Raw genomic sequence first — 25,508 nt, forward strand, 5'->3', positions numbered from 1 at the left:
ATGATAAGCAGCCCCTCGGGAAGACCTAAAATGGCGCCCCCAAGGTCCCTGAAAGTGGCCGTCTGCAGCCCAGGGGGGACATAGATCGAAACTAAAACCAGGGTACGCCCCTCCCACCTCCCCGTGACGGCGACGTAACGTCCTCTCTCATCGACCAATCTTGAGTCTATCTCCAAGGGGAGGGTTGAACGCACCATAATCCCCACCCCCAGGGAACCCGAAGAGAACCCCGAGTGTGCCACCATTTTGAAGCCCTTTCTATTGAGTGCGTGACACGTGTTCCCAACCAAGTGCATTTCTTGTAACAGTATCACATCAGGTACACACCTCTTGAACATTTGTAATACAATACCCCTCTTAATACGATCCCCCAGCCCATTGACATTCCAGCTTAAAACATTCAGTTTCCTACCCCCATCATCGAAACCTAAACCCAGCCTGCCCCCAGCGGGCACAGTCGCTACATTAGAAGTGTCCGACCACCAATTGCCTTGCCAAAAAGGGAAAAAAGAAAAAAGGGGATCCAACGTCAAACAGGAACAAAGAAGCCACCCACCCCCCACCCTGCATTCCTGCATTAGACTAAAAAGCCCCCCCAACTCGCAGTGTGCCTGTCGCCCCTAAAAGAAAAAAGCTAACCTCCAAGAAGCCCCTGAGGAGAAAGGAGGTGACCCTATCCCCCCCCCAGCCTCCAAATAGAAAGTTATCGGGGAAAGCCCCCACAAGTCACACGATTACCAAACCGGACTGCTTGAGGTAGACCCATTGTCCAGAGAGTTCTGTAGTCACCCATCACTCCTGCTGGTCGCGGCCGCCTGTGGCCCCTTCCGACCGCTCCTCGTGTTCATCACGCCGTTGGGACAAGGTGTCGAGCCAGTCCCCCGCCACCTCCGGCAGGTCGAAAAACAGTGCCCAACCGTTATGTTCGATTCTCAGTTTTGCAGGAAACAGCATAGCATATTTCATGCCCATGTCTCCCAAACGCCGTTTCACTCCCATGAAGCTTTGTCTCCGTCTCTGCACGGACTGAGTGAAGTCCGGGAAGAAATTAATGTCAACGTTCTGGAACTTCAACGGGCCACCACTCCTCGAGGCCTGCAAAATGGAATCACGGTCCCTGAAATTGAACACCCGGGCGATGATGGGCCTCGGAGGGGCCCCTTCCTTCGGCCGGCCCCCAGGCAGCCTGTGCGTGCGTTCCACAGAGAAGAACTTGCTAAGTCCCTTGGGGGCTAGATGGTTCTGGACCAGATCCTCGACGAAGAGGTCCGTGGTCGACTCCTCGGCCCCTTCCGGCACACCAATAATGCAGACGTTTTGCCGCCTGGCACGGCCCTCAAAGTCCTCAAGCCTCCTTGCGAAAAGGTCGTTAGCCGACCTCAGGTTCCGGACCTCGGTCTGCAGGTCCGAGACGTCCGTGGTGAGGCTCAAGGTCTTGATGTCCAGCGACTTGACTCGCTAATTTGTTTTGCCCAAGTCCGCTCTAATCAAATTCACTTCGATTGCCAGGGTGTCCACCTTGAGCGCCATTACCTCATGTTGTTGGTGCATATCAGCCTTCATGCCTTCAATGGCGCCCATCACGTCGCGAAGTGTAGGGTCCTGAGCCTCAGGCGACACTTCTCGATGCAAGTCTTTGCAGAAACTCCAGGAGAGCCCTTCGGCTGAGCGTACCGCTCCATATTGTTGGACTGCGAGTACGTGGATTTTTTGCTATTCCGAGGCTTTGATCTGTCGGGGTCTCCTCTGCCAGCCATGGTCAGTCACCGGGCCACTTCTACCGTCCCCACACCGGGCGTCACCGGCCCACCGATGCTAGGAAGCTGCTGCCTCAGCCGCTGCACTCCGTCTGGTACACGCGCACTCCGCAACTCCGCTGGCTCCGCTAGGAGACGGATCAGCCAACCGTGCACCTCATTACCTCTGTCCGACGGTGTCACATACGCCAGCCCCAGCACGGGCCCTGGACCCTTCCAACTTCCACACTGTGTAACTGCGCCAAGGAACGTCGGATTTTAATTTTGACAACAGGTCCTGTGTCAGCGTCGGTTCACGGTCAATATTCCACAAACGTGGACCAGGATAAGTGACAGGATTAATGTGAAGGATCGGAGGGTCTTCGGAGCTCTGAGCTCACGCGGCCATCTTGGGTGCCCGCGAAGCTCCTCCATATCTGAAGTCTTTGATGTATTCCTTCCCTAATCTGACCAGAGGATTGTCATTTGGATCCAAAATAATATCTACATCTTTCTCATGAGGCCAATAAAGAATGTTGTCCTGCTTGCAGGAATATGCTCCTTCCCCTTCACCTTCAGATCACAGATGTCAATGTCAGCCTGAAAATATCCCTTTAAATATATGGTCTTACCCCATATCCACCAGGTATAACAGCATGATCCTTTAATTGAATTTTTCCTAGAAATGCTTGATCAAAGACTTGATTATAAATCAAAGATAACCATGCACCTGAATCAATTAACACTTCAACTTGAACTCAGTATATTTCATAACATCTTTTGGTTGACTCTTAGCCCCCTCCTCATTTAAATGAAGTCTTCTTCGCTTTTTGCATCTTCAGGGACTATTACATTTCCTTGGCATTGTTCTTACTGGACTGACAACACTTGGCTATTGACCTTGTGATTACATAATTTACAAACCGCATTCAAAGCTGGCCATTTACAAGAAGCCATGTGACCAACCACACCACACCTGTTCCATTTACATTTGAACTTAAAAGCAGGAGGACTAACTTTCTCTTTTTGACTCGTATCTTTTGTCTAGATTTTACTTACAATAAAAGTTTTTCATCCTAGAGTTCTTCTACACATGCTATGTATGGAGGGTTCAACTTGTTTGCAAATTGAAATGACTTTAACATTTTATAATCTTTAATCTATACTTCTTCCCTGTTCTTGTCTCCGAGATGCTTAAGTATGAATTGGTCTCATTGTAGACAGTAATAGTACTATGGTCCGGGATGCCCGCCACCCCTTCCACCACCAATCCCAATGGTAGGAGACAGACACAGTTTGAACTTTTGGAAGGCAGGGGGGCCTCGCGACCCCCCCCAGCCGTATTTATTAAAATATGAAACAAAATTTAAAACTTTCAATTAAAACGTTTCATGTATCATGTACAAAATTCAACTTTCATTACACTTGATGAAGACAGGTATCCAGGCTAACCTTACCAAATCTCTAATACAAAGATTTTCCTAACCGAGTCTAACATCATGACATAATGCATTGCATACGAATTTTGTACACCCTATCGTTAGGGGCCAACGGCAAGGTCTTAACCGGTGTCAGATCCCTATCACCAAATTTCCGCCCTCACGTGTGAGTGGCACATGCGCAGAGGGCTTTACCCTCGTAGCCAACTGTAACTTCCCTTGTCATGGGGGCCCCCTTTCACTCGGCGCCATCTTAAGGTCGTCCGAGTTCCCGTGCGGGGTATCCGTAAGAAGGACAGCGTGGCCCCCACCCCTCCCTTTCCCCGCACTCTCTTCCGCCGGAGCGGATATCAGGCCCCCGGGAAGTTCGTGGGAGGGGCATATAGCCGTCTCCCCCTGGGAGGGGCCTATGGCCGTCTCCCCCTGGGCGATCCCATCCGTAATGGGTGCCGCCCCCCTGTGGGAGGGGCCAATGGCCGCCTTCCCCCGGCGCTCCCATCCATAATTGGTGGCGCTCCCATCCATAATGGGTGGCGCCCCCACTAGGGACCTTGAAATCACTGCTCACCGATCATGACCTTACCGCCACAGGCCAGATAGTTGACCGACTATCTGGCCCCCCCACATCTCCTATAGGTCATGTTTCCTCAATCCCACTAGCCAAGCTATCATGTCTCCTATCAATAAGTCATTCCCACCCTGAAAAGGTGTACCCCATTGTCTGAATAACAGTGGCCCCCCCAGATGCACCCGTGAGGTATACTTTGAAGATGAGCCGAGCGAAACAATTTCTCCATTTTATTGTTGACCCTCTTTACTGAATGGTTCAACGCTGTCGTGGACCGCCCACCCCTCCATACCCTCCTTGGAATCATGTGTGACCAAGCTATCGTGCACCCCGGGAGTGTCTTTGCTAACCAACTAACTGCTGAAAGTATGTGTTCGATTAAAGCCCGTCTACCCAACCTTACCAAGTCATTGCCCCCAATGTGCACTATGACTACTCATGGCGGTGACCTGTGCCGCCCTAATAGTTCTTCCACAAAACTTTGCAAGCGGTCAATACATAGGCCGCCCTTCCCATGGAAGGACACCCTGAAACCATATTCCTCAGATGTGTGGATCGCATCACCTGCCCTGAATATGTCCGCGGCACGTCTCACGTATGAGTGGCCCACGACCCAGACCACTCGTCTTCCATTCCTTGTTCCTGAAGTGGTGGTTAGCGGATACTGGGCCGGTACCAATTTCCGCCCTGCGTCACAGGCTCGTTAAACTGTAATCCAAACAAGACAACAAGCGTGAGTGCACTTCTTCAGTAAATTACAACATGTGCAGCCGCACGTACCGTTTGAAACAAGTCGAAGACCAGCGGCCTAATTGTTTAACATTGTCTGCCCGCAGACCCCCGGCCGTCGCTTCTGTAGCGGCCCCTATCCTGAATGAATGAGTTCCAAAATCACTCGGATTCAAGCACGCTGCTGCAATTGTGATCGCCAGCACCCTCTGGAACTGAAACTTTGTTAACGGGGTGCCGTCAGCATGTCGCCTCTTCACCCCCCCCCCCCCCCCAACACCCCCCCCCCCCCCCCCCACGTCGTCACCCTTTGTTTTAGGTAGGCCTCCACATGCCTCACTGGACAACAGGGACTACCCGGAGCGCGCTGCAACACAATACTACTCCCCTGGGCCTCCTGGTCTGTCTTTGACCTGGCTACCGTGATCAGCAGGGAATCCCCCCTCACTTGCTTGTGGTCCCTGCGCAGACCCCCCTTGGTATCCCTTTTGTTGGCAGCCACTAGTTCGCTTACCCGCAGGGCCCCATAGAATGCCAACGCAAATGCTGCCCGGAATAGGACAACCTCACTAGGTGAGGAGCATGTCTCAACTAGTTTAGCCAACAAAGCGGTCAACCTGTCAAATCCTATCGGATGCCTGGTATCTTTTTTGCGACCTTCTAGGCGCCGCCAGCCGCGCAGCGCCTTTCTGACTATAAAGGAGTCTGTCGGGTCCCTGATCCCCTGGAGCTGAGCCATAAACGATATGGCGGCCTTATACCGACTGGCGGTTGCCACCGACCGGCCCTCTTCATGAAGTGCCACTAAAAATTGGGCAAAGGACCCCTCCAGACCCTATCTATGCTCCCATGCAGGGCCCAAAAAGGTGCAGTACAAGCGGAACGCCCCTTCATAAGCTTTTCTTGTCCTAGGCACTAAACTGGCTGCCATGAGGTTTTGTAGTCCGGGGCGCCGATTTGCCATAATGCTTCGGGAAATGGCGCTGCCACTAGCTCCGCTGAGTGTAAACAATCCCTGAAAGCCTGCATTTTTAAACGAGAGAGCGCATCAGCTGCATTATTCAGTACTCCCGGCACATGTTTTGCCCTGAATTGTACATTTAGCTTCAAGCATTTCAACACAATTTCTTTCAACAATCGCAATATCCACTTGCAGCGTGCTGCCTGCTGGTTAATGCACTCGACTACGGTCATGTTATCAGACCAAAATATCACCGAGCGGTTTCGGAACTCTTCTGGCCAGGCCGACAACGCTACCCAGATGGGGAATAGCTCTAGAAAACCAATGTTGCTCGTCAAGCCACTTGTTTCCCACCATGCTGGCCATTTCTGGGCCAACCATCGGTTACCAAGGATCGCGCCAAACCCCACACTACCCGCAGAGTCGGTCCATAAACCTAATTCTGCTGACGAGGCCGGGGCTTTGCTCCAGACTACTCGGCCGTTGAAATCCACCAGGAATGCCAGCCGATGGTGCCCTTCCTTTAGGCCAACCATGGCCTGGACAATGGATCGCGAGAAAGGGCGAGCCATCGGTATAACCCTCAATGCAAAATTCAGCTGTCCCACTGTTTGCTGTAGTTGGTGCAGTGTCACTTTGTCGTTCCGAAGACATTGCAACAAGGAGGCCCCGAATTTGGCGATCTTCTCCGCCGGCAGACGGAAGCAACCCTCCACGGAGTCTAGTTCGATACCCAGAAACTCCAGGGAGCTAATTGGACCCACCGTCTTACCTGGCGCCAACGGGACCCCGAAACCCCGCATGAGCACGCAGAAATCCTGCAATTCCCGTGCACAGTTCCGAGAGCCCGCCGGGCCGAGAAACAGGAAATAATCGAGATAATGCATCACATGTTGGTGCCCTGAGGCCTTAGAGAATGCCCACTCCAGAAATGAGCTAAACATTTCAAAATAGGCACACGAAATTGAACAACCCATCGGCATGCACATATCCATGTAGTACTCCCCCTGAAATGCAAAACCCAACAAGTGCTGATCCTGGGGATGCACCGGAAGTAACCTAAATGCGGATTCAATATCCGATTTTGCTAACAATGCACCGGGGCCTAGGCGATTCAACATTACCACTGCGTCATCGAATGATGCATACCTCACACTGCACATGTCTGCATCGATTGCCTCATTAACGGAAGCCCCCCTTTGTGCAAATAGATTATGAATGAGCCTGAATTCTCCCGGCTCCTTCTTGGGAACTACCCCTAATGGGGAACACACAAAATTGGCCGTTGGAGGTTCACCGAACGGCCCTGCTACCCGCCCCAAGCGAACCTCTTTTGCGATTTTTGTGGCGGCCACCGTCTGGTTGTGCGTAACAGACAGTTGGTTTCTGCATAAGGGAGCCCCCCGAAAATCACCCACCGGGATCCTGAAACCATACGAGAAGCCATCTCGCAGGATCCCAGCGGACACATGATCAGGGTATTTGCTCAGCCACGGAGTCAAAGCCAGAATATCCACGGGTGATTGTTTGGACCTCGGAGGCACCGTATCAGTCCTGCTTGGCACCCCCTTTTCATCCAGTACTATTGCCTCTGGATCGACAGCTAGTTTCTGGGTGGGAGGTGTTACCACAACCGGCGCAGGCATGCCTGAACCTGCATGTTCCCTGCGGCCTGCTACACGTTCCCTTGTTAAAACCCCAACATACTCCCCGCTTATTCCCATTCCAGCCTGATCTAGACTGAGGATCTCCCCTGTGAGCTGGTCGGAAGGGCTGCAGATGTTTCAGCTGAAAAGCCCTGAAGCCGTTTGCACTCGACCCTGATCCACCCGCCGAGCCCGGCGTGAACTGCGCATACCAAGATACAGTGTCTAAACAATCCCAAGTCAGTGATTCATTAAACTCTTTTGCTTTTCTAAATGACACGTCATACCCTTTCCATGCGTCCCCTCCATACTTCTCATGGAAGCTCGTGATCCTGCTCTGGTAGCCAGCAAGGTCTTCCAACAGTTCTGGTGTTCGCTTACCCATAATTGCTACAAAAACAGAAAAAGCCCTGATCCAGTTCATCATAGACTCATCCACCCTGAATTCTGCCATTTTTGCCATCCATTCACTGGGGTGCCATAAATCCTTCTGGGTCTTGGCTTATTCTAACTCGCGATTGTCCGTCAACAATGAAAACAAATTAATGAACTTATTCGCCCACACCATTTCTTTTGTGGCCATAGGAACATGTTGCGCCAAGCATTCCCACCTTGAAGGTACAGCGCCCTCCCCCATTATTGGGAGCGACCTCTTACCGTCTTCTGTCGTACCTCCGGTCGTGTCCGTCGACTTATTCCGATTTTCGACTGCGGCCAGGTTCGCCACCTACGGAGAAATAGAAGGCACGTTCGCTGCCCCAGAGCCCCTTGTCTGCCTGAGCTGGTCGATAATCTGCCTAGCCTCTTCAGCTGGATCTTCCACAGCTGCGGATCCCCCGCTCCCTTCTTCAACCAGGGCAACTCCGCCGCCAAATGAATCGCTAGTTCCTGGGGTATTTGATCATTATCCAGCGGTGTGATAACCACAGGGATTGGCAATCCCCCATCCGGTGTGGGTTCCGGGCTAGACGCTGGTGCTACTGGGACCAGCGGGACCTCCATCGGGACTGGGGCCTCACTAGGACCCACTTTCCCCTTCTTCTTTTTCCCCTTATCCCCCCTGGGGTAACTTTTGGCAAAGCAGGCCCCACGATCCTCTTAGGTCGCCCTGAGGGCCCCGCTTGAGCCTCCACTTGTTTCCGGAGCGCCGCTAAGCCGCGACCCAGTTGGTCTACTTTACCGAATTTCCTGTCCATCGCCGACACTTGGTTCACCAGTGTGCGCAGCATTCGTTCCATCTCGGAGCTCTTTCCACTCTTCTTACCAGGCATATCTGCGTTCTGTTTTATCTCTGCCGGTTTTCCAGTAGCGACTCTGATTCCAGATGCGCCTCGACGACTGAAACAAAAAAAAACGATTACACGTTCAAAAAACTGCAGCTTGTTCCCTTGAGCGCTCACGAGCGACGAGTGGTGCAGCCTTCAGAGCGCAGGAACAAGAGGACGCCTGACTGGATTCCCGCGCCTTTTATCTTGCAGCGGGAAGGCGGGGCAGCATCCCCATCCCGCCCAAAAGTACACAGACTTCCGGGCGGGTGTTAGGACACCCTTTTAGGCGGCGGGGGCGTGCTCCAACCACGCCACTATGGGACATGCCCCCCGCCCACAAAGGTTTCCCAGGCGATCGGGGCACCCAGCCATACGTTCGGGGTGACCGAGAGTTCTCCACTTTCCAAACGCAACAGAGAAAACTGACAAAAAAATGGAATATTAAGCCGAAAGAAAGGCACAGAATAATACAGACGCAAAGAAATGTATTTGTAGCATCATCCTAGTCGCCTCTGGAATGAAGAACTCTCCAGACTGAAGTTCTCCAACTCATCCACAGTTGGCCTCCTCAGTATCCAACTACAACTCTGTCTCTAGCTGACTCACTGAAAATCATCTCCTTTTTCAGTAGATGCGCAGAATATAGCAAAATGAAGCTTACCTTTTGTTAAAGGTACAAAAAGAAAGTTAGCAACACTTGGTTCTAATAGGATACCACAACTGGATACCTTCTTTTCCCATGACATTTAGGAGAGACATTAGACTTTCGAATAGTGCTAGCCATCACAGATACTTAATGGTTGTATGAAAAAAATACATGAACAATTTATATTTCTAGTTTTCAGAAACAAGACTGTTCCCCACAGTCGGTTATAAAGGTTTGCTGCGGTCTTAAGGTCGACTCTACCAAGCCGCGCAAGCTGTCTGGTTGCTAAAAACCTATTGTAATCTTACAGGTGGCTTAAAGCCTGCCCATTGCTTACCATCAGTTGTCTTTATTGTCACTGTCATTTTCTTGCTTCTTATTGAATGTCTTGCCCTGTACACCTTTTGTTTGTCCCTGCCCTTTAGACCATCCCCTTTACCTGTGTCCTTCCACTGCTCATTTTTAGGCAGCTACTTTTTTGTTTTGCATAAGTACTCCATGCCAGTGAATTTGTTTTCCAGATGTCTCCCTCGTGTTCTTTTCTCCACCTGTACGGCGTAAGCTCTCTCACACACGTGCTTCTCTCACCCTACTCTCCCTATTGCTCTTGTCTGTGTTCTCACCCCTTTACTAGTTGTTCTGGCTCTGTCCTCTGAGTTGTGCCCTCCCGCATGTGGTTTTCCCTTCCTCCATATCGCTTCTTGCACGCCCTTGTTCCCCCTCTATCCCTGGTGCAATTTTTTATTTTTTTTTATTTTCTGGCCGAGTAAGGCAGCACATTGCTGCTGGCCTTTATGCTTTCTAAATAAAAGCTCTTTCATGCTATTCATTTTGATATTTACCTCTGCATCTCGAATCAGTAAAAAAACAAAAATCCAATGCCACCTATGTCACTTGCATATGTTATGACATGTGTGTGGCTCTAAATGAGCTAGCCGCCATGTAATCTTGCCTTTTTCCTCTTTTGTTCATGCTGTGCTGCGGCAACATTTTTGCCGATGCTGTACTTCATTAACAAAAAGCATTGGCAGAGCCAATAGGTCACAATGGCGAGACCTATTGGCTTTGCATGTGCTTATTATTTATTAGGACTGAAGTCTTCCTGTGTTTGTGGGAGCCTCCCACCTTTTAAACTATTTTGTTTTAATAAAACAAAATTGAAATGTTTCATCCGTTTGTGCTGGCTTAAAATTTTTATAAAAACCACAAGATGTTTCGACAGACTGCTAGAGCACGTTAAAGTATATTTTTTCAAAGACGTTCCAACTAGTGACAGTACAACTCTGCCTGGGAAGAATAGACTATTACAGGCTTTAATACGAACACGTCAGGTTAGCACTTGGTTGTTATTGTAACTTACAAAGTGAACATCGGAAGCATCGGGGTGCTGTATAACGGTTGACTGTGGGGATCGATTCAAGGACGTGTAGGGATAGGGGAGAGAAGTATCGATTGTTGAGCTTCCAGGTCTAGTGTTTGAGGACGTGTCCTCCTCAGCGGCAGGTTAACTCATTGGAGAGACGCCTCTCTTCTTTTGGAATTGCAGAAGCAGAGGACGTCAGTAACACGCAGCTGATGGCTTTTCTTCTAATTTTGTTGGAGATTTTCACGTTGTGATGCTCTCTTATTGTGAAACAAGCAGTAATGTTGATATGGGTGGAGCAGCATTCTTACCATTTCTTCTTTGTAGAGGCCTGCATTCGTGGGCCTCTCTAGAATGTCCCAAAAAAGTACACTGTGTCTTCACTCTTGCATCTTAAATGCATTATAAGCCAACAACTCGTGCATTCTAAAAGTCGAATTTCCTTAATCAAAGCCATTTCCCAGCACCGGGTGTTTTCCGCAATATGTGCAACTAATTCAATACAGAAGATGATGCAGAATTCTAGGCTGGCTGCTAATAGTCAGACTGATGTTTATAATAAAGGGACTAGAAAAGCATTTCCTGTAAGGTTTAATAGGTCTGTTCGAACATCTGAAATTGAGTTTTTCTATCTGGTTTGGTCTTTAAGAAAAGTCTTTATTACCCGTGAAGTCAGAAGATGTATTTACATTTATTCTAATGCAATCTTCATCACTCTTTAGCCCCTTCAAAGCACTAGTTCAACCTCGGGTAATAAGGGACTTGGAATATGGTTGAAAAAAATTGGAGGTGGGGCTGGCTCACCTCACCTGGGTGACCCGAGGACACACTCCTCCTTCAGTATTTCTGCGGTTTTTTGTTTGCTTTATTGTTAAATGTTGCAAAAGCCTTGATCCAAAGCGTAAAAAGTTCACTGCAGGTTTGTTTGTGTAAGCAGTAAGGGCAGTTTTTAGACATGTGCTTCGCCTGCTAGGCGTGGTTGTTTCCCAGTAGTGTAGCATAGAGAATTAGCATCTTGGCTCATGGGGGGTCGAACCAGTAGATGCTTAGAGGAGCCAAGTCTGGTCCCTGTAGGAATATCAGATAGTTTGCTGCAAGGCGTGGATGCTGTAGGAGGAGTTTTCACCTTGTTGAGCTTGGGGGCGGTCCTCCAAAGAGTTTCCATCAGGTTGCGCAGTTGACGTACATTTTAAGAGGTAGACCATAATGTTTTTTACGTCTAGAAGAATTTGGCGATGTAGCCTTGGGTCAGGCATTTTCAGAATTATGTACTTGAGTCTTTAACTTTAGACTTTGCTTCATAATCCGCAATCAGTAGCTTTTGCTTGATAAACGGTCATTCGCAAGATCCCAGTGCGGGTGGAAGGTGGTTTTGGTGGCAGAAGCCAGAGATGACCTGGACCTCTTGCTCAACAATTGCAAATTTGTTTATTTCACTGTTTAGTGCTACTATTTGAGAAGCATTATGAAATGAAGCTGTTAATATAATAAAGTAAAAAGAGGAATGGTGGTATAACGCACCCTAGACTAACTCCAGCAGAAGCATTTATTTTATAAGGTAAAGCTCCCAATGTGCTATAACAGATCTTAGCAGATGTATGCCAGTGCATCCTCTGAAGCAGATCAACAATAGCCCTATCACGGGGGGGCGTGTCCAGCAACATGGCGGAGTAGGACGCAAGTTTGTCTGGCTCCGGCCAGGGCGAGTGATCCGACATATTAAAAGGGGGCCCAAGGTCCTCAAACTTATCAATATTGGTCCCTGGCGGTCCAGCTTCCCCCCCGGCACCTGAAATTGCAACTACAGAAAGAGGAGGGCCCGGATTCTACGGCGTTGCAGGTTGGCTTGGAAGCCCGAGATCGGGAGCTAAAATGGCGCCCTGGACCCGCTGACAGCCGAAGCAGGGAAGAAGACGATGTCGGAGCCCGGCAGTGAGCGACGGTGGCCCCGGGAGGTCTGCCCTGCCTGGCCTGGAGGTAGCGTGAGGGTCCGTAGGGACGATTCTAGTTGCCCCCCGCAGCGGTGGGCGAGCCGCGGCTGACTGAGGCGGAGCGGGGGAGCGTCTTCCCGCCGGCCGCCGTCTGTGGCCAAGTGATCTGAGCTGGTGATAGCGGCTGTCGCAATGGCAGGCTGGGCCTGAGGGGAGAGGAGGGGAGGGGAGGGGAGTGGTGAGGAGCCGGCGGCGGAGCGGCTGATGGAGGGGCGGGTGGCGGCCCGCACTGCGCGGTGAGGAGCCCGGTGGAGCTCCGGAGAGGGCTGCCCCCACATAAGGCCTTTAAGCGGCCGGCCTACTGTGACTGACTGGGGGAGGCGGCGGGGGTCCCCCGCACCATCCTTAGGAGGGCTGGGTGGCACCTGTCCTGCCCCCCATCTACTGAGGCCTTCCAGCGGACTGGGACTGGGGACGCTACCAGGAGTTATGAGGGGCACACGTATGAAGGGCGGCTGGCTAGCGACCTGCTGTGAGGAGAGTTACAGCCCCTGGGGAAAAGCGGACTAGTGGCGCCAGCAGAAGCACAGGGCCAGCCCTTGATGCACGTGGTCGAGAGAAACCTGCCTGGGTCCATATTGACTGGAGGAGACTTGGCCTGGAGGTTTTAGTGGCGGAAGCCAGAGATGACCTGGACCTCTTGCTCAACAATTGCAAATTTGTTTATTTCACTGCTTTGTGCTACTTTTTGAGAAGCATTATGAAATGAAGCTGTTAATATAATAAAGTAAAAAGAGGAAAGGTGGTATAACGCACCCTAGACTAACTCCAGCAGAAGCATTTATTTTATGAGGTAAAACTCCCAATGTGCTATAACAGATCTTAGCAGATGTATGCCAGTGCATCCTCTGAAGCAGATCAACAATAGCCCTATCACGGGGGGTGTGGCCAGCAACATGGCGGAGTAGGACGTGAGTTTGTCTGGCTCCGGCCAGGGCGAGTGATCCGACATATTAAAAGGGGGCCCAAGGTCCTGAAACTTATCAATATTGGTCCCTGGGGGTCCAGCTTCCCCCCTGGCACCTGAAATTGCGACTACAGAAACAGGAGGGCCCGGATTCCACGGCGTTGAAGGTCGGCTTGGAAGCCCGAGCTCGGGAGCTAAAATGGCACCCTGGACCCGCTGACAGCCGAAGCAGGGAAGGAGACTACGTCGGAGCCCGGCAGTGAGCGACGGTGGCCCGGGGAGGTCTGCCCTGCCTGGCCTGGAGGTAGCGTGAGGGTCCGGAGGGACGATGCTAGGTGCCCCCGCAGTGGTGGGCGAGCCGCGGCTGACTGAGGTGGAGCGGGGGTGCGTCTTCCCGCCGGCCGTCGTCTGTGGCCATGTGATCGGAGCTGGTGATAGCGGCTGTCGCAATGGCAGGCTGGGCCTGAGGGGAGGGGAGTGGTGAGGAGCCGGCGGAGGAGCGGCTGACGGAGGGGCGGGTGGCCGGCCCGCACTGTGCTGCCATCAGAGGAGCGGTGAGGAGCCCGGTGGAGCTCCGGAGAGGGCTGCCCCTGCATAAGGCCTTTAAGCGGCCGTCCTACTGTGACTGACTGGGGCAGGCGGCGGGGGTCCCCCGCACCATCCTTAGGAGGGCTGGGTGGCACCTGCCCTGCCCCCCATCTACTGAGGCCTTCCAGCAAGGGAGGACAGGGACTGGGGACGCTACCAGGAGGTATGAGGAGCACACATTTGAAGGGCGGCTGGCTAGCGACCTGCTGTGAGGGGAGTTACAGCCCCTGGGGAAAAGCGGACTAGTGGCGCCAGCAGAAGCACAAGGCCAGCCCTTGATGCACTTGGTCGAGAGAAACCTGCCTGGGTCCATATTGACTGGAGGAGACTTGGCCTGGAGGTGTGGAGATTGTATGGTGCCCTCTCTATCCTGGAGCTGAGACTGTGACCGACCGGGGCCCCCCAGACCGGCTGCGGTGCACCCCGCACTCTACCCACCCTAACCCCCCTCCTGGGGCGGATATGCTGACTAGAGTGCCTGCTGGAAGTGGAGGTGGCGGCTGGGAGTGGGGGAGGATTGGAGAGCGGAGGCAGAGAGAGTATTTGGTGAGGACCTTGGTGCGGTGGAACGAAGCCCTTAGCTGGTAGGCGTCTGTGAGTACTAGTCCCTTGGGAAGAGGTTGACGGAGTTGCGCAGGATAAAAGACAAAGACCCTAAAACCCCTCGGCAGGGCACATTGGACCGATATGCCAGGTTGGCCTCACCGCTGCCGGAGGAGGACTGAGCGGCCACTAGTTCGGACACTGCACTGCTGATGAACTCCATCCAGGCCTCCCGTGAAGCCTTGGAGAACAAGATCGGAACAGTGGGTACAGAAGTGATGCTACTGCGACAGGACCTCCGCAATCTGGCGGACAGGGTAAAAGAATCAGAGACGAGGCTGGGGATGGCCGAAGATAGAATCCAGGAGGTGAGAAAAGGTATGGCGGAGCTCCAGTCGTCGCATAAGTAGCTACTATGGAAGTTGGATGACGGGGAAAACGGGGCGCGACGCAACAACCTCCGTTTTGTGGGATTTAGAGAGGGAATTGAAGGCATGAACATGGCGGCGTTTCTCCACTCGTGGCTACTGCGAACCTTCCCAGGGGATAAATTCTCCACTTGTTTGGGTAATAGAGAGGGCCCACCGAGCGCTGCTGGCCAAGCCACCGGCTGGAGCGAGACCTAGGCCGGTCATTGCACGCTTCCTGAACTTTTTGGACAGAGATATGATTCTCCGTGAAGCTAGGAAGCGAGGGGAAATCCGGTTGGACAATGCCCAGATAATAATTTTTCCGGATTACAGCCAGGAAGTGCAAAGACAGCGACGCTCATACGACTCAGTGAAAGCAAAATTGAGATCCCTTCAAATTCAGTACATGCTATTGTTCCCAGCCAAACTGAAAGTGATCTATAAGGACAAGACACATTTTTTCCTAACCTCGGAAGAGGCTTGGCAATGGCTGGAGGAACGACCCTGGTTAACGAGGCCCACATCTGAGGCATGCAGATCGCTTGACGCAGAGAGGCAGCCTGGAGGCTCCAGGGGCACACCCAAATCACAGAGGCTGAGACAGGGCCGCGGAGACCGTCTTCCCGTGGTGACCCCTTACCCCAGATCTGGACCTGAAAGACGGAGAAGGCGAACTGAGGGGTCCCCGGACCTTAATCGATCCACGGGGTCCCGGTTCTCTTGCCTAGCAGAGGCATCACGCTCTGATGTGGAGGGGGAAACACGGGGCTCCTCGTCGGAGGGGGAAGAGCGGGATGGACAATCGCTGCATCCTTTGGCAATTGAAATCAACGAGATGGAACAGGAACCCATGGAAGAACCTGTGGAATCCCAGAGGGACCTTTCAGGACTCTAATTCGTGAAGAGAAGACCTTTGTGGCTGCCCCAGCCTAGATATCGTATCGCCTGGAACGTGCAGGCTGGACATTCTCCCCCCACCCCCCTGATTGGACCGTTGTTTTGATCTTTTGTTTTCTTTTGGTTCGGGCCTGCTCTTGTGTATACCTTCGAATGTGGTGACTTTGAAGGTTTAGAGCGAACTTTCTCCTTTCTCTGGGGTGTCAGGGAGTGGGAAGGCGACAAACCTCCATCACCCGATTATCGTATTTTCTGTTATTTGGCTGGAGATGGGACAGCAGGGGAGAGGGAGGTGGGGAGGGGGAAAGAGAGCGGGAGGGATTTCAAAAGGTTGGGGGGCGGGAGGGAGGGGGAGGTTACATGTGGGTTGGGGTTGTTTGCTCAGTTTTCTAAGCATGTCATGATTAAGACCGTTATCTACGCCTGTGATTCCAGCACCAGACTCCTGCTGACGCTGACAGTTTTCTTGTCTGATGTCCTCTACATTGATAGGTAGTTCAAGGGTGGAGGCCCTGGTTAATAACTGTGCTAAGATCCTCACATGGAACGTGAACGGCTTGGACAACAAGGTTAAGAGGGGGTTAGTACTGGCTTACGTGAAAAGGGTGGGGCCACGCACCTTCAGGGTACCCGGTGTGGATTCTTGGCGAGCGGATCATACAGAGTACTGGCGCACGGAGGATATACAACAGGCTCTAGAGGGGTTGCCATCCTGATTAAGAAAACACCTCCCTTTGTGGTTACGAAGACCTGGACAGACTCACTGGGGACATACGTGGGAGTACGGGGAACATGGGGACGACAGAAGATCACAATCATCTCTGTCTATGCACCACCAAAATTACAGGCCAGAACTCTGTCTGGCATCACGGATATCCTACTGAACACATCGAAAACTTTGCAGGTGGTGGGAGGGGACTTTAACGATGTTATGTCATCTCTACCCGATAGGTCAGGGTACAGACCTAGTGATTCTACACTAACTCCTCTAGCTAGAACCATTTCCATCCTTGGACTAGTGGATGTCTGGAGGTGGCTACACCCAGACGCTAGCACCTACTCGAACTTCTCAGGGGCCCATAGGGTGTACTCTAGATTAGACTGTCTTTCAGCCACGACGGGCTCTGTGTGGAGGATGTGGCGGAGTATCAAGCACGAGGTATCTCAGGCTATTCGCCTCTTTTGGTGCGGTTTGGGGGGAGGCGTACATTGGGGATGAGGGGCTGGCGGCTGTCTGACTGGGACCTGCAGAATAAGGATCTAGTGAAGGGCCTCAGGGCAGATGTAAAGGTATACTTTGCCGAAAAAATAGGATCGGTCTCGACAGGGGTAGTCATTTGGAAAGCCTTCAAGGCAGTTCTACGGGACAGGGCCCAGAACAGACTAGCCTGGGAAAATAGAAAAGTGCAGGAAGAGTTACACACTTTGGAAAGACAGATTCTAGACCTAGAACGTGAACATGTGGCTGATAGGAAACCACAGACTCTCAGACTTCTACTGGATAAGCAACGACAATATAAGGCACTGGTGACGGACGAGGCCAAAACTCAGGCGCTAGCGACTTTACACAGGCTGTACGACATAGGGGACAAGTCTGGAAAGCTCCTGGCGTGATTAAGTAGGAAAGAGCAGGACGCCCGATAGGTCGAACAGGTGAAGGATAAGTAGGGGCAGCTGCGGCGGGCGGATGTGCAGATAGTTTAAGCCTTTGCCTCCTATTATGAGGATTTTTTATAAGGCTAGGGACCTAGGAGCATTAGATGATACACTGGGGTGGGGTACATTGAACAAATTGACACCCCCGTTCTCTCGGACGATGACCAGCGGGACCTGGAGTGAGAAATAAGAATTGAAGAGCTCAGGGAGGCCTTGACTAAACCCCGTCCGGGGAAGTCCCCTGGCCCGAATGGGTATCCCGCTTAATTTTTTTTTTTAAACAGTGGATCTTCTTGGTAGCCACCTACTGGCCCTGTTTGAGGGGGCAGCCCAGAAGGGAATCTTACCGCCAGACCTGCGTATGGCCACAATTGTCCCGATCTATAAGCAAGGTAAACCCCCGAGGAGTGTGCATCGTACCACCCCATATCCCTCCTGAATGTGGAGATTAAACTCCTGGCGACAATCTTAGCCCTCCGACTGCGGCGGGTAATTCCTGACCTGGTCCACTTGGATCAGACTGGTTTCCTGCCGGATAGGGCAACTAGGTTGATTCTTAGGAGGACCCATAACTGGCTGATGGAGGTGCACAATCGTCAGGACCCCCATTTGTTTTTATCCCTGGACGCCGAAAAGGCGTTGGACGCTGTGCATTGGCCCGTCCTCGAAGGAGTACTATTGAAGTTCGGATTTGGCCCCAAGTTCCGGCAGTGAGTGAAGTTACTGTATACGGATCCATGAGCCAGAGTAAAAGTCAACGGAGTGCCTTCGGAGGATTTCCCCATAAGAAGAGGGACCCGGCAAGGATGTCCCCTGTCCCCACTGCTCTTTGCCCTAACCATAAAAGAATTAGCGTGAAAAATTAGGCAGAACAAGGATATTAGGGGATTTAAAATAGAGCAGACGGACACGTATGAGGAGAAAATATCGCTATATGCGGATGACGTCCTCTTGTATGTCACCCCTCCTGTCACCACAATCCCGGCGTTGTTTGCCACGCTGAGCCGTTATGGCGCTCATGCTGGTTATACGATAAACTGGCATAAGTCAATCGTATACGACCCCCGGCGAGGGGAGGACTGGTCTTTACTACCTGGTGCTCTCCGGACTACAGACGAGGGATTTGTGTACTTGGAGGTATACATAACGTTGGAGAGAAGCCTCTCATACCAGAAGAACGGTAAGCGGGCGCTGGAAAACTTTGTTGAGGCGCTGCTAGGTGGAAGATGCTCCCCCCTTACGATCCTAGGACGTGCTGCCATGTTTAAAATGATTACGCTACCGCGGTTTCTGTATGCCTTGCAAAATGAATATTTCCCATTTTAAAGTTGAAATGAACATTTTTTGTATGGTTTGACTTATGTCATTGTTGCTGGGTTGTGCTCTTGGGGAAATAAAAATGTCCAAATTGCTTGCTTTAAAAAAAAATAAAAAAAATAGCCCTATCACACCCCTTGCCTGCCATGATATCCCACAACTTAGGGCGTTGCACGGTATCCAAGGCATAACCAACATCCATAAATGAAGATAAAATGAGATGAAGCGTTTTGTGTACTCCAGCGCCTGCCGTCCTGTGCAGGGACTGTATTTTTGTTTTAAGTTGAACCGTATTTTGCACTTTATCTGTAACTTCTCCAACATCCATTTGGAGGCAGGAAACTTTCACCCTGCTTGATTTTGGTAGACATTGGTAATATCATCCCAACAGTAAGGGATATCCACTCATCTTCTAGGAGGCTGTAGCCTATGGCCTGGTATGTTCGACTCCCTACGTGCTGCAGGTTATCCGGCCTTGTTATGTTAGGAGCTGTGCCACCGCCAACTTCAAAACGGAAATCAGAGCATCTCTCTTCTGAACAGAACAGTTTTTCATTACGAAAAGAGAAGGGTTAAATGAGTCAGGAAGTGTTATTTAATGACGACTTTTATAATTTCATCTGCCACCCAATAGGATCTTAAAGGGAGGCAATTCTATTCTCTGTTTAAGTGATATTACAAACTTTCGTTTCACTGACGCTGTGTGCTGCTGTGTCTGAGAAGTACAGGGTCACAACCCTGAGAAATGTTATTGTGCATAACTCACAATAAAGCAGGGACGCAGGAACGAGGGGTGCAGAATACTTCTGCAGAACTTCAAAGAAGAATGATCAATAAAGAGGCCTTTCATTTTTATTTTAATCGTGCAGCATTTGCTGTACATTCAAAGACAGGTCAAATGTCAGACAGTGTCTTCTGGCAGACTGCTATATTTATTTTCATTGAGACTAGTATTTGCTTTTCTCTTTTCTTACTGCAAAAAGAGTGAATTTTGCCACCTACTGACGATCCTCCTGGGGTACAGAGTGTGAAAGGAAAAGGCTGCAGCTTGCCAAATGTTTTCTAACACAACAACATTGGAATACTTGTACATTAACTTTTCAAAAACTTTAAAATATAACCACAGCCAGTGAAAAACAAATGACTGCTTAAGATGCATCTAGTCAAATACTGGAAAACAAACCATGACACTACTTGTGTGATACATATGCGCAGAAACCAAATGTCCATGCATTGTTTTTTGCACTATATCGGTTGAGCAGTACGTGATGCAAATTTAATGGCCATTTCAAGGGAAACTAAAATAAAAAGTCTCCCTGTAAGTGACATCATCCCACTGCATGCTTTACTCCTGTATCTGGGACTGTGTGCTGCAAAATGCGCCACTGGACGCATACTGCAGCCCTACCATTCTCCTGGTGTTTGAACGTGGCTCATTTTCTACACTTTAGCACATGCGTTGATTTTTCACAAACCCTGTGACTTCAGTAATGTAACAAGGATGGCTGCACCACTGACTGCAGTGAAGTGTTCAATAACAGTAGGCTTTTTCATGAACAGTATGCCTCACGTTTACAGTAGGCGCTGTACGAAGCTTCTTTCCAGACCAGTATTGGCTTTTTGTGGTTGGTGGATAAAATGCATTGTATCATAGAACAAAGTCTCCAATATGTTATGTTATAAGGGTTTTATAGAGCTTGCTAATACCGAATGGTCTTGGTGCCAGTATCCATCATCTAGTGGTACTTTTGGGGTATTTTCCGATCTTGGTTTGTGTAACATATTTGAAACAGAACTACGAACATGCTTAACCTTGAGTTGCTAGAGGAAGGAGAAAATAGAATTGTGCTGCCTCCAATGCCATTGCTTAATGTTGAAGTGACAACCATGCTTTGTACTGGTAGTACCTTCTGCTAATGACTGGTTGCTTGTATTGCATTGTTCTTCACAGGCTGACCTGAGCAGACTTACTGAAATCGACAATGCCCTGGCAGTGTTCTGCATGGCCACCTACGGAGAGGGGGATCCAACTGATAATGCCCAGGATTTTTACGACTGGCTGCAAGAGACCGACACAGACCTATCTGGGCTCAAGTTCGCGGTGCGTATCAGTTGCAGCAAAGGCATATGAGAGCGAGATGCTAGCATGCACTGATTAAAATGAAAGTGTTTTTATTTACAGATAAGCGGCTAGGTGGTCTTGATGTATTGCCATTTATCCAGTATTTGGGTATCTTGCATAGATTCACATGCTTAGAATCATTTCCACCGACGAGGTGGGAGTGTCGCGGTATCTCTCAGGGGGATCATCACATCCAACCATCTTCTTGGTTAGAGGGGTGGACACCGGAGGACTAACACGGCCATCATCTCCTGAAACGACATCAGATGTAGATTTCAACTTCTTCAGCCAAACCAGCAATTTTCCTTCTCTGTCTTTCGAAGTCTTGGCAGGGAATGTTCTACAAATTCTGCAGTCTTTAACCTTGTGTGCTGGATAAAGACAATAAATACATTCCTTGTGGGGATCTTCAAAATGTAGTCTCTTCTTCCCACATGAAGAACAAGGCAAAAATATGCTTTTCTTAGAAGAATCAGACATAGCTACTCGCAAAGTTCAAAAAGGTGAAGAAAACTGAGCAGAGCTCGGGGAGATTCCCTGTCACACGACGTGCGGTAGAAAATCTGAGGGTTTGCCTCTCTGTGGAGTGTTCTAAGAGGATTGCTGCAGCCTGATTGGATGTGTTCCTAATTTGGTTCTTTTTACAAAAGGACTACGATAAAGTAATGTAGTGACTTTGCTGTCCATAGTAGCCTACTGTATAATGTTTTTTATGACTATTATGTATATGTTTTATTATACCGCAAGACTCCCACCTCGTCAGCGAGGATGTTTCTAAACATGTGAATCTATGAAAGATACCAATACTGGATAACTGAAGTTACAGTTAAGTAACTCTTTTTCTTCTAGTTCACTTTCCCAGTCCCTCGGTCCTTCACTTTCCTCTGGTCTCTGGTCTCCTTCTCTGCTTATATTTTACACCTCACCTCCCTCCTCCCCACTATACCTCCTCACTCTTATTTGTGATCATAGAGTTCAGGAAGCCTTATCAAGTAGGAGCGAAAAGTATGGTTTCACTCCTAGAATTGACAATTCTCCCTTTTGTCAAGATGCCGCCTCCTCAATTGCATCATGCAGCTGATATTTGAAATAATATATCCACTAAAGTAATATCTATTGATTATGGGCTGTATTTCTTCTTTTGTGGTGTGACAATCTGCATATAGACAAGGGGTCAGGTCCGAGTTCTCTCTCTTAGCAATGTGATTTCTCCCAGTGCATGGCTGTTATGGTATTCTAGAAGGGGGCTTTGTAAAAAATGTATACTCTTTAGAATGTGGTGTTCTGCTGTGGATTATGAACCGAGTAGTCTGCTATGCTTGCAAGTCCATAATCAAATGGAAGGCACTGAGCTATTATTACTGTCCTATGACCGCTTTAGAGAGGTTATTGCTCAATGTGTTCTGCAGACTCAAATGTAGGGAATTCCATAGTGCACCTGTCTGGAGAAGCCTGGAAACTAACATGCAGAGTGATGAGATAGTGGAATATAGCATTGATGAAGAAAGGCTGACTTTCATAGATTTACTCTTCAAAATCCTATAACCAAAGCAGTCTTCAGTTGTGTTTGGACTGCTCCCACCTGAGCAGTCCAAAATTCAATTCAATTCAATTCAATTCAATTTTTGGACTGCTCCCACCTGAGCGGCAAGCTCTAGCTATTGCTCCACAAAGGGAGAACAACCCTTTACAAGGCTCACCACATAGCAGAAAGGACTAGATACTTTATGGACCCAAGCGCTGGACGGCTAGCACATTTGGGGAAAAACATACATCTTGATGTGGGCTTCTTTCCCCACTGACAGTGGCCAAACTTTGCATTCTCATTTCTCAGAATAGCCTGGCACATAGGTTCACAGCAGAGGGGCACCAGGAAACATTACTCAGATACTTGCTCAGATGACAAGTTGTGTCTCTGCAGCTCAGTGCCCAGCAGAGGTGTAGGACTCCTCTTGGGCAGGTAAGATCACTGCTACTCAGGGAGGGCTCCTCCCCCTGCTTGGAGAGGAATGGAGGTAGAGTAGTTAACTAATAAATACCAGTGAGCCACTAGGGCACTTGAGAAAGAAAATAGTATGACTTTAGGACATATTCCCAGTGTGAATGAGAACCTGGCCCACAAGAGATTCATTGGCATGTTATTCTGTTACTTTAACCTGCAGTGGAAAGCAATAGGTATAACACACAACCAGTATGTTTATGAGGAGATGCAGGAAGGGCTGTGGAGTGATCTGGGCCAGCAGTGTGAAATGGAGGCACTTATGTTTGTACTAGCATATGTCATGTCCTTGTAGCATGTGAATACACGCATCAGGTAGTTTGTACGCTCCTGTGCCAGTTGCGTCAGGTAGAACATAGCTCCACACTGCCTCCTGATGGGGTAGTAGTACAGTTGTTTTACTGGGAACAACTGTAAGTTCTGAGCTCACAGATAGGTGTGAAAATGACCATATTTGGGAAACAGAGCCATTGATTACATTTATCCTGCGTACTGGGCCTGAAGACAGCCCTCATCTGTCTCTTGTACTCTACATTAGAGACGGGTTGGAGCAAGGTCCTGCACCTGGGGACTGGAGAGAGCCCTCATCTGTCTCTGGTGCTCTACAGCAGAGATGGGTTGGAGCAAGGTCCTGCACATGGGGCTTGGAGACTACCCTAATCTGTCTCTTGTGCTCTACATTCGAGACGGTTGGAGCAAGTTCCTGCACATGGGGCCTGGAGACAGCCCTCATCTGTCTCTGGTGCTCTACATTAGAGATAGGTCGTAGCAAGGTCCTGCACATGGGTCATGGAGACTGCCCTCATCTGCCTCTTGTGCTCTACATTAGAGACGGGTTGGAGCATGGTCCTGCACATGGGCCCTGGAGACAGCCCACCTCTGTCTCTGGTGCTCTACATTAGACACTGGTTGGAACAAGGTCCTGCCCGATGGATCTGGAGACAGCCCTCATCTGTCTCTGGTGCTCTACATTAGAGACGGGTTGAAACAAGGTCCTGCACATGGGGCCTGGAGACAGCCCTCATCTGTCTCTTTTTCTCTACATTAGAGATGGGTTGGAGCAAAGTCCTGCACATGGGGCCTGGAGACAGCCCTCATCTGTCTCTTGTGCTCTACATTAGAGACTGGGTTGGAACAAGATCTTGTACGCCGGGCTTGGAGACAGCCTTCATCTGGCTCTTGTGCTCTACATTAGAGACTTGTTGGAGCAAGGCCCTGCACATGGGGCCTGAAGATAGGCCTCACCTGTCTCTTCTCCTCTACATTAGAGACTGGGTTGGAGCAAGGTCCTGCACATGGGGCTTAGAGATAGCCCTCAGCTGTCTCTGGTGCTCTAAATTAGAGACTGGTTGGAACAAGGTCCTGCACATGGAGACTGGAGACAGCCCTCATCTGTCTCTGGTGCTCTACATTTCTGATAGATACATCTGCCGTGTGGATTCCTCACCTTGTGAATATCCCCTGCGACAGCAACATTCCGAAATTCTTTTGTAGCTTCGCGCCGACGTGGACCCGGACGTCATAGAGGCACGGCATCGCTCGCGACTCCGCTGACGTCACCGACGCCTATAATAGGCCCACGCCGGCGTGATGACATCAGTTCCCTTTTTTCCGCGTTGTCGACGCTAACGGTTTTCTGGGATCGTCTGTAGCCTTAGCTGTAACTTTGTTACTTGCTATTTGTTTCTAGTCTCTTGTCTTCTCTTTTTTTCGACGTCTTCGAAGAAGACCGGGTTTAAGGCCTGCGGAGAATGTAACAAGGTGATGTCCATCACAGATCCGCATGAATGCTGTTTGTAGTGTCTGAGCTCCGACCACGACGTCGAGGACTGCCAATCCTGCAGGAAGATGACACCAAAGGCCCTCCGGGAAAGGGAAGCGAAACTTCTGGTTGCCAAGTTTAAAGAGGGTAAAGAAAAGAAGAAATCAAGATCGCGGACTCGACGCTCGAAGTCAAGGTCTCGCTCGAGGTCGCGATCGGATTCGTCCTCAGCCCATGCTTCGAGGAAGAAGCATAAAAAGAGAACCCATGAATCCCGACATCGATCGAGGAAGGAGTCGGGTTCCAAGCCGAAGTCGCAGGTGAAGCTGGTCGAGAAGGTGGTTTCTTCGGCTTCGGAGGAACAGGATGCCGAGGCTGAGGCGTCGCATGCGAATTCGCCAAGTTCGCCGAAGCAGAAAGCTGTTCCATCTCCGGACCCATCCCATCCTTCAGGTCGGGAGGATGAAGGTGAGGAGGAGGTGGTTGGAGAGGGAGAGGCTCCGTTGCCCGAAGGTCTGTCGACTCCGGTGCACCAGCCTGAAGAGGAGGTCGACGTCACATCGACTCCGCGCCCTCGAGATCCGCCTGGGGGTTCGTATCCAGCCTTCCCAGGTTCAGGTCAGGATCCTTCGCATTTTCTGAATGCGATGTTTGGAATTTATTCAAGGGCTATGTATCCCTCTGGGGCTCCTGCTGGTCCTATGGGTCCGATGGCATATGGTCTGGGTGTTCCTCAATCCTATGCACCTGCGCCCTTTATGCCGGCTCCGACGCCGCATTGGCATTATCCGAATCCGGCGAGGCCTTCTACCCCGAAGCCTTCGACGCCGAGGTCGACGTCTCCGATTCCGTCGACGCCAGTCCCTTCATCTTTGAAGCCGAACCCTGATCGACGTTGTGGATCTATTCTTCGTCCGACGTCTGGTTCGACTCCGGCACCGGCTCCGTCGGAGTCGGTTG

At 50.3% G+C, this 25,508-nt stretch overlaps 1 protein-coding gene across 4 annotated transcripts in view; it reads left to right on the top strand.

The window, feature by feature from the left end:
- The window catches only part of POR (cytochrome p450 oxidoreductase), a 532,686-nt gene that overhangs the window by 287,766 nt on the left and 219,412 nt on the right, over positions 1 to 25,508 (top strand). For all 4 annotated transcript variants that reach the window (XM_086954766.1, XM_086954764.1, XM_086954765.1 and 1 more), the window contains one exon: positions 20,617 to 20,766. In XM_086954766.1, the coding sequence (XP_086810892.1) occupies positions 20,617 to 20,766 (150 nt within the window). The remainder of the gene's footprint in view (positions 1 to 20,616; positions 20,767 to 25,508) is intronic.

This window comes from Lissotriton vulgaris, chromosome 2_1 (assembly GCF_964263255.1).
Source record: "Lissotriton vulgaris chromosome 2_1, aLisVul1.2, whole genome shotgun sequence".
NCBI lineage: Eukaryota > Metazoa > Chordata > Amphibia > Caudata > Salamandridae > Lissotriton > Lissotriton vulgaris.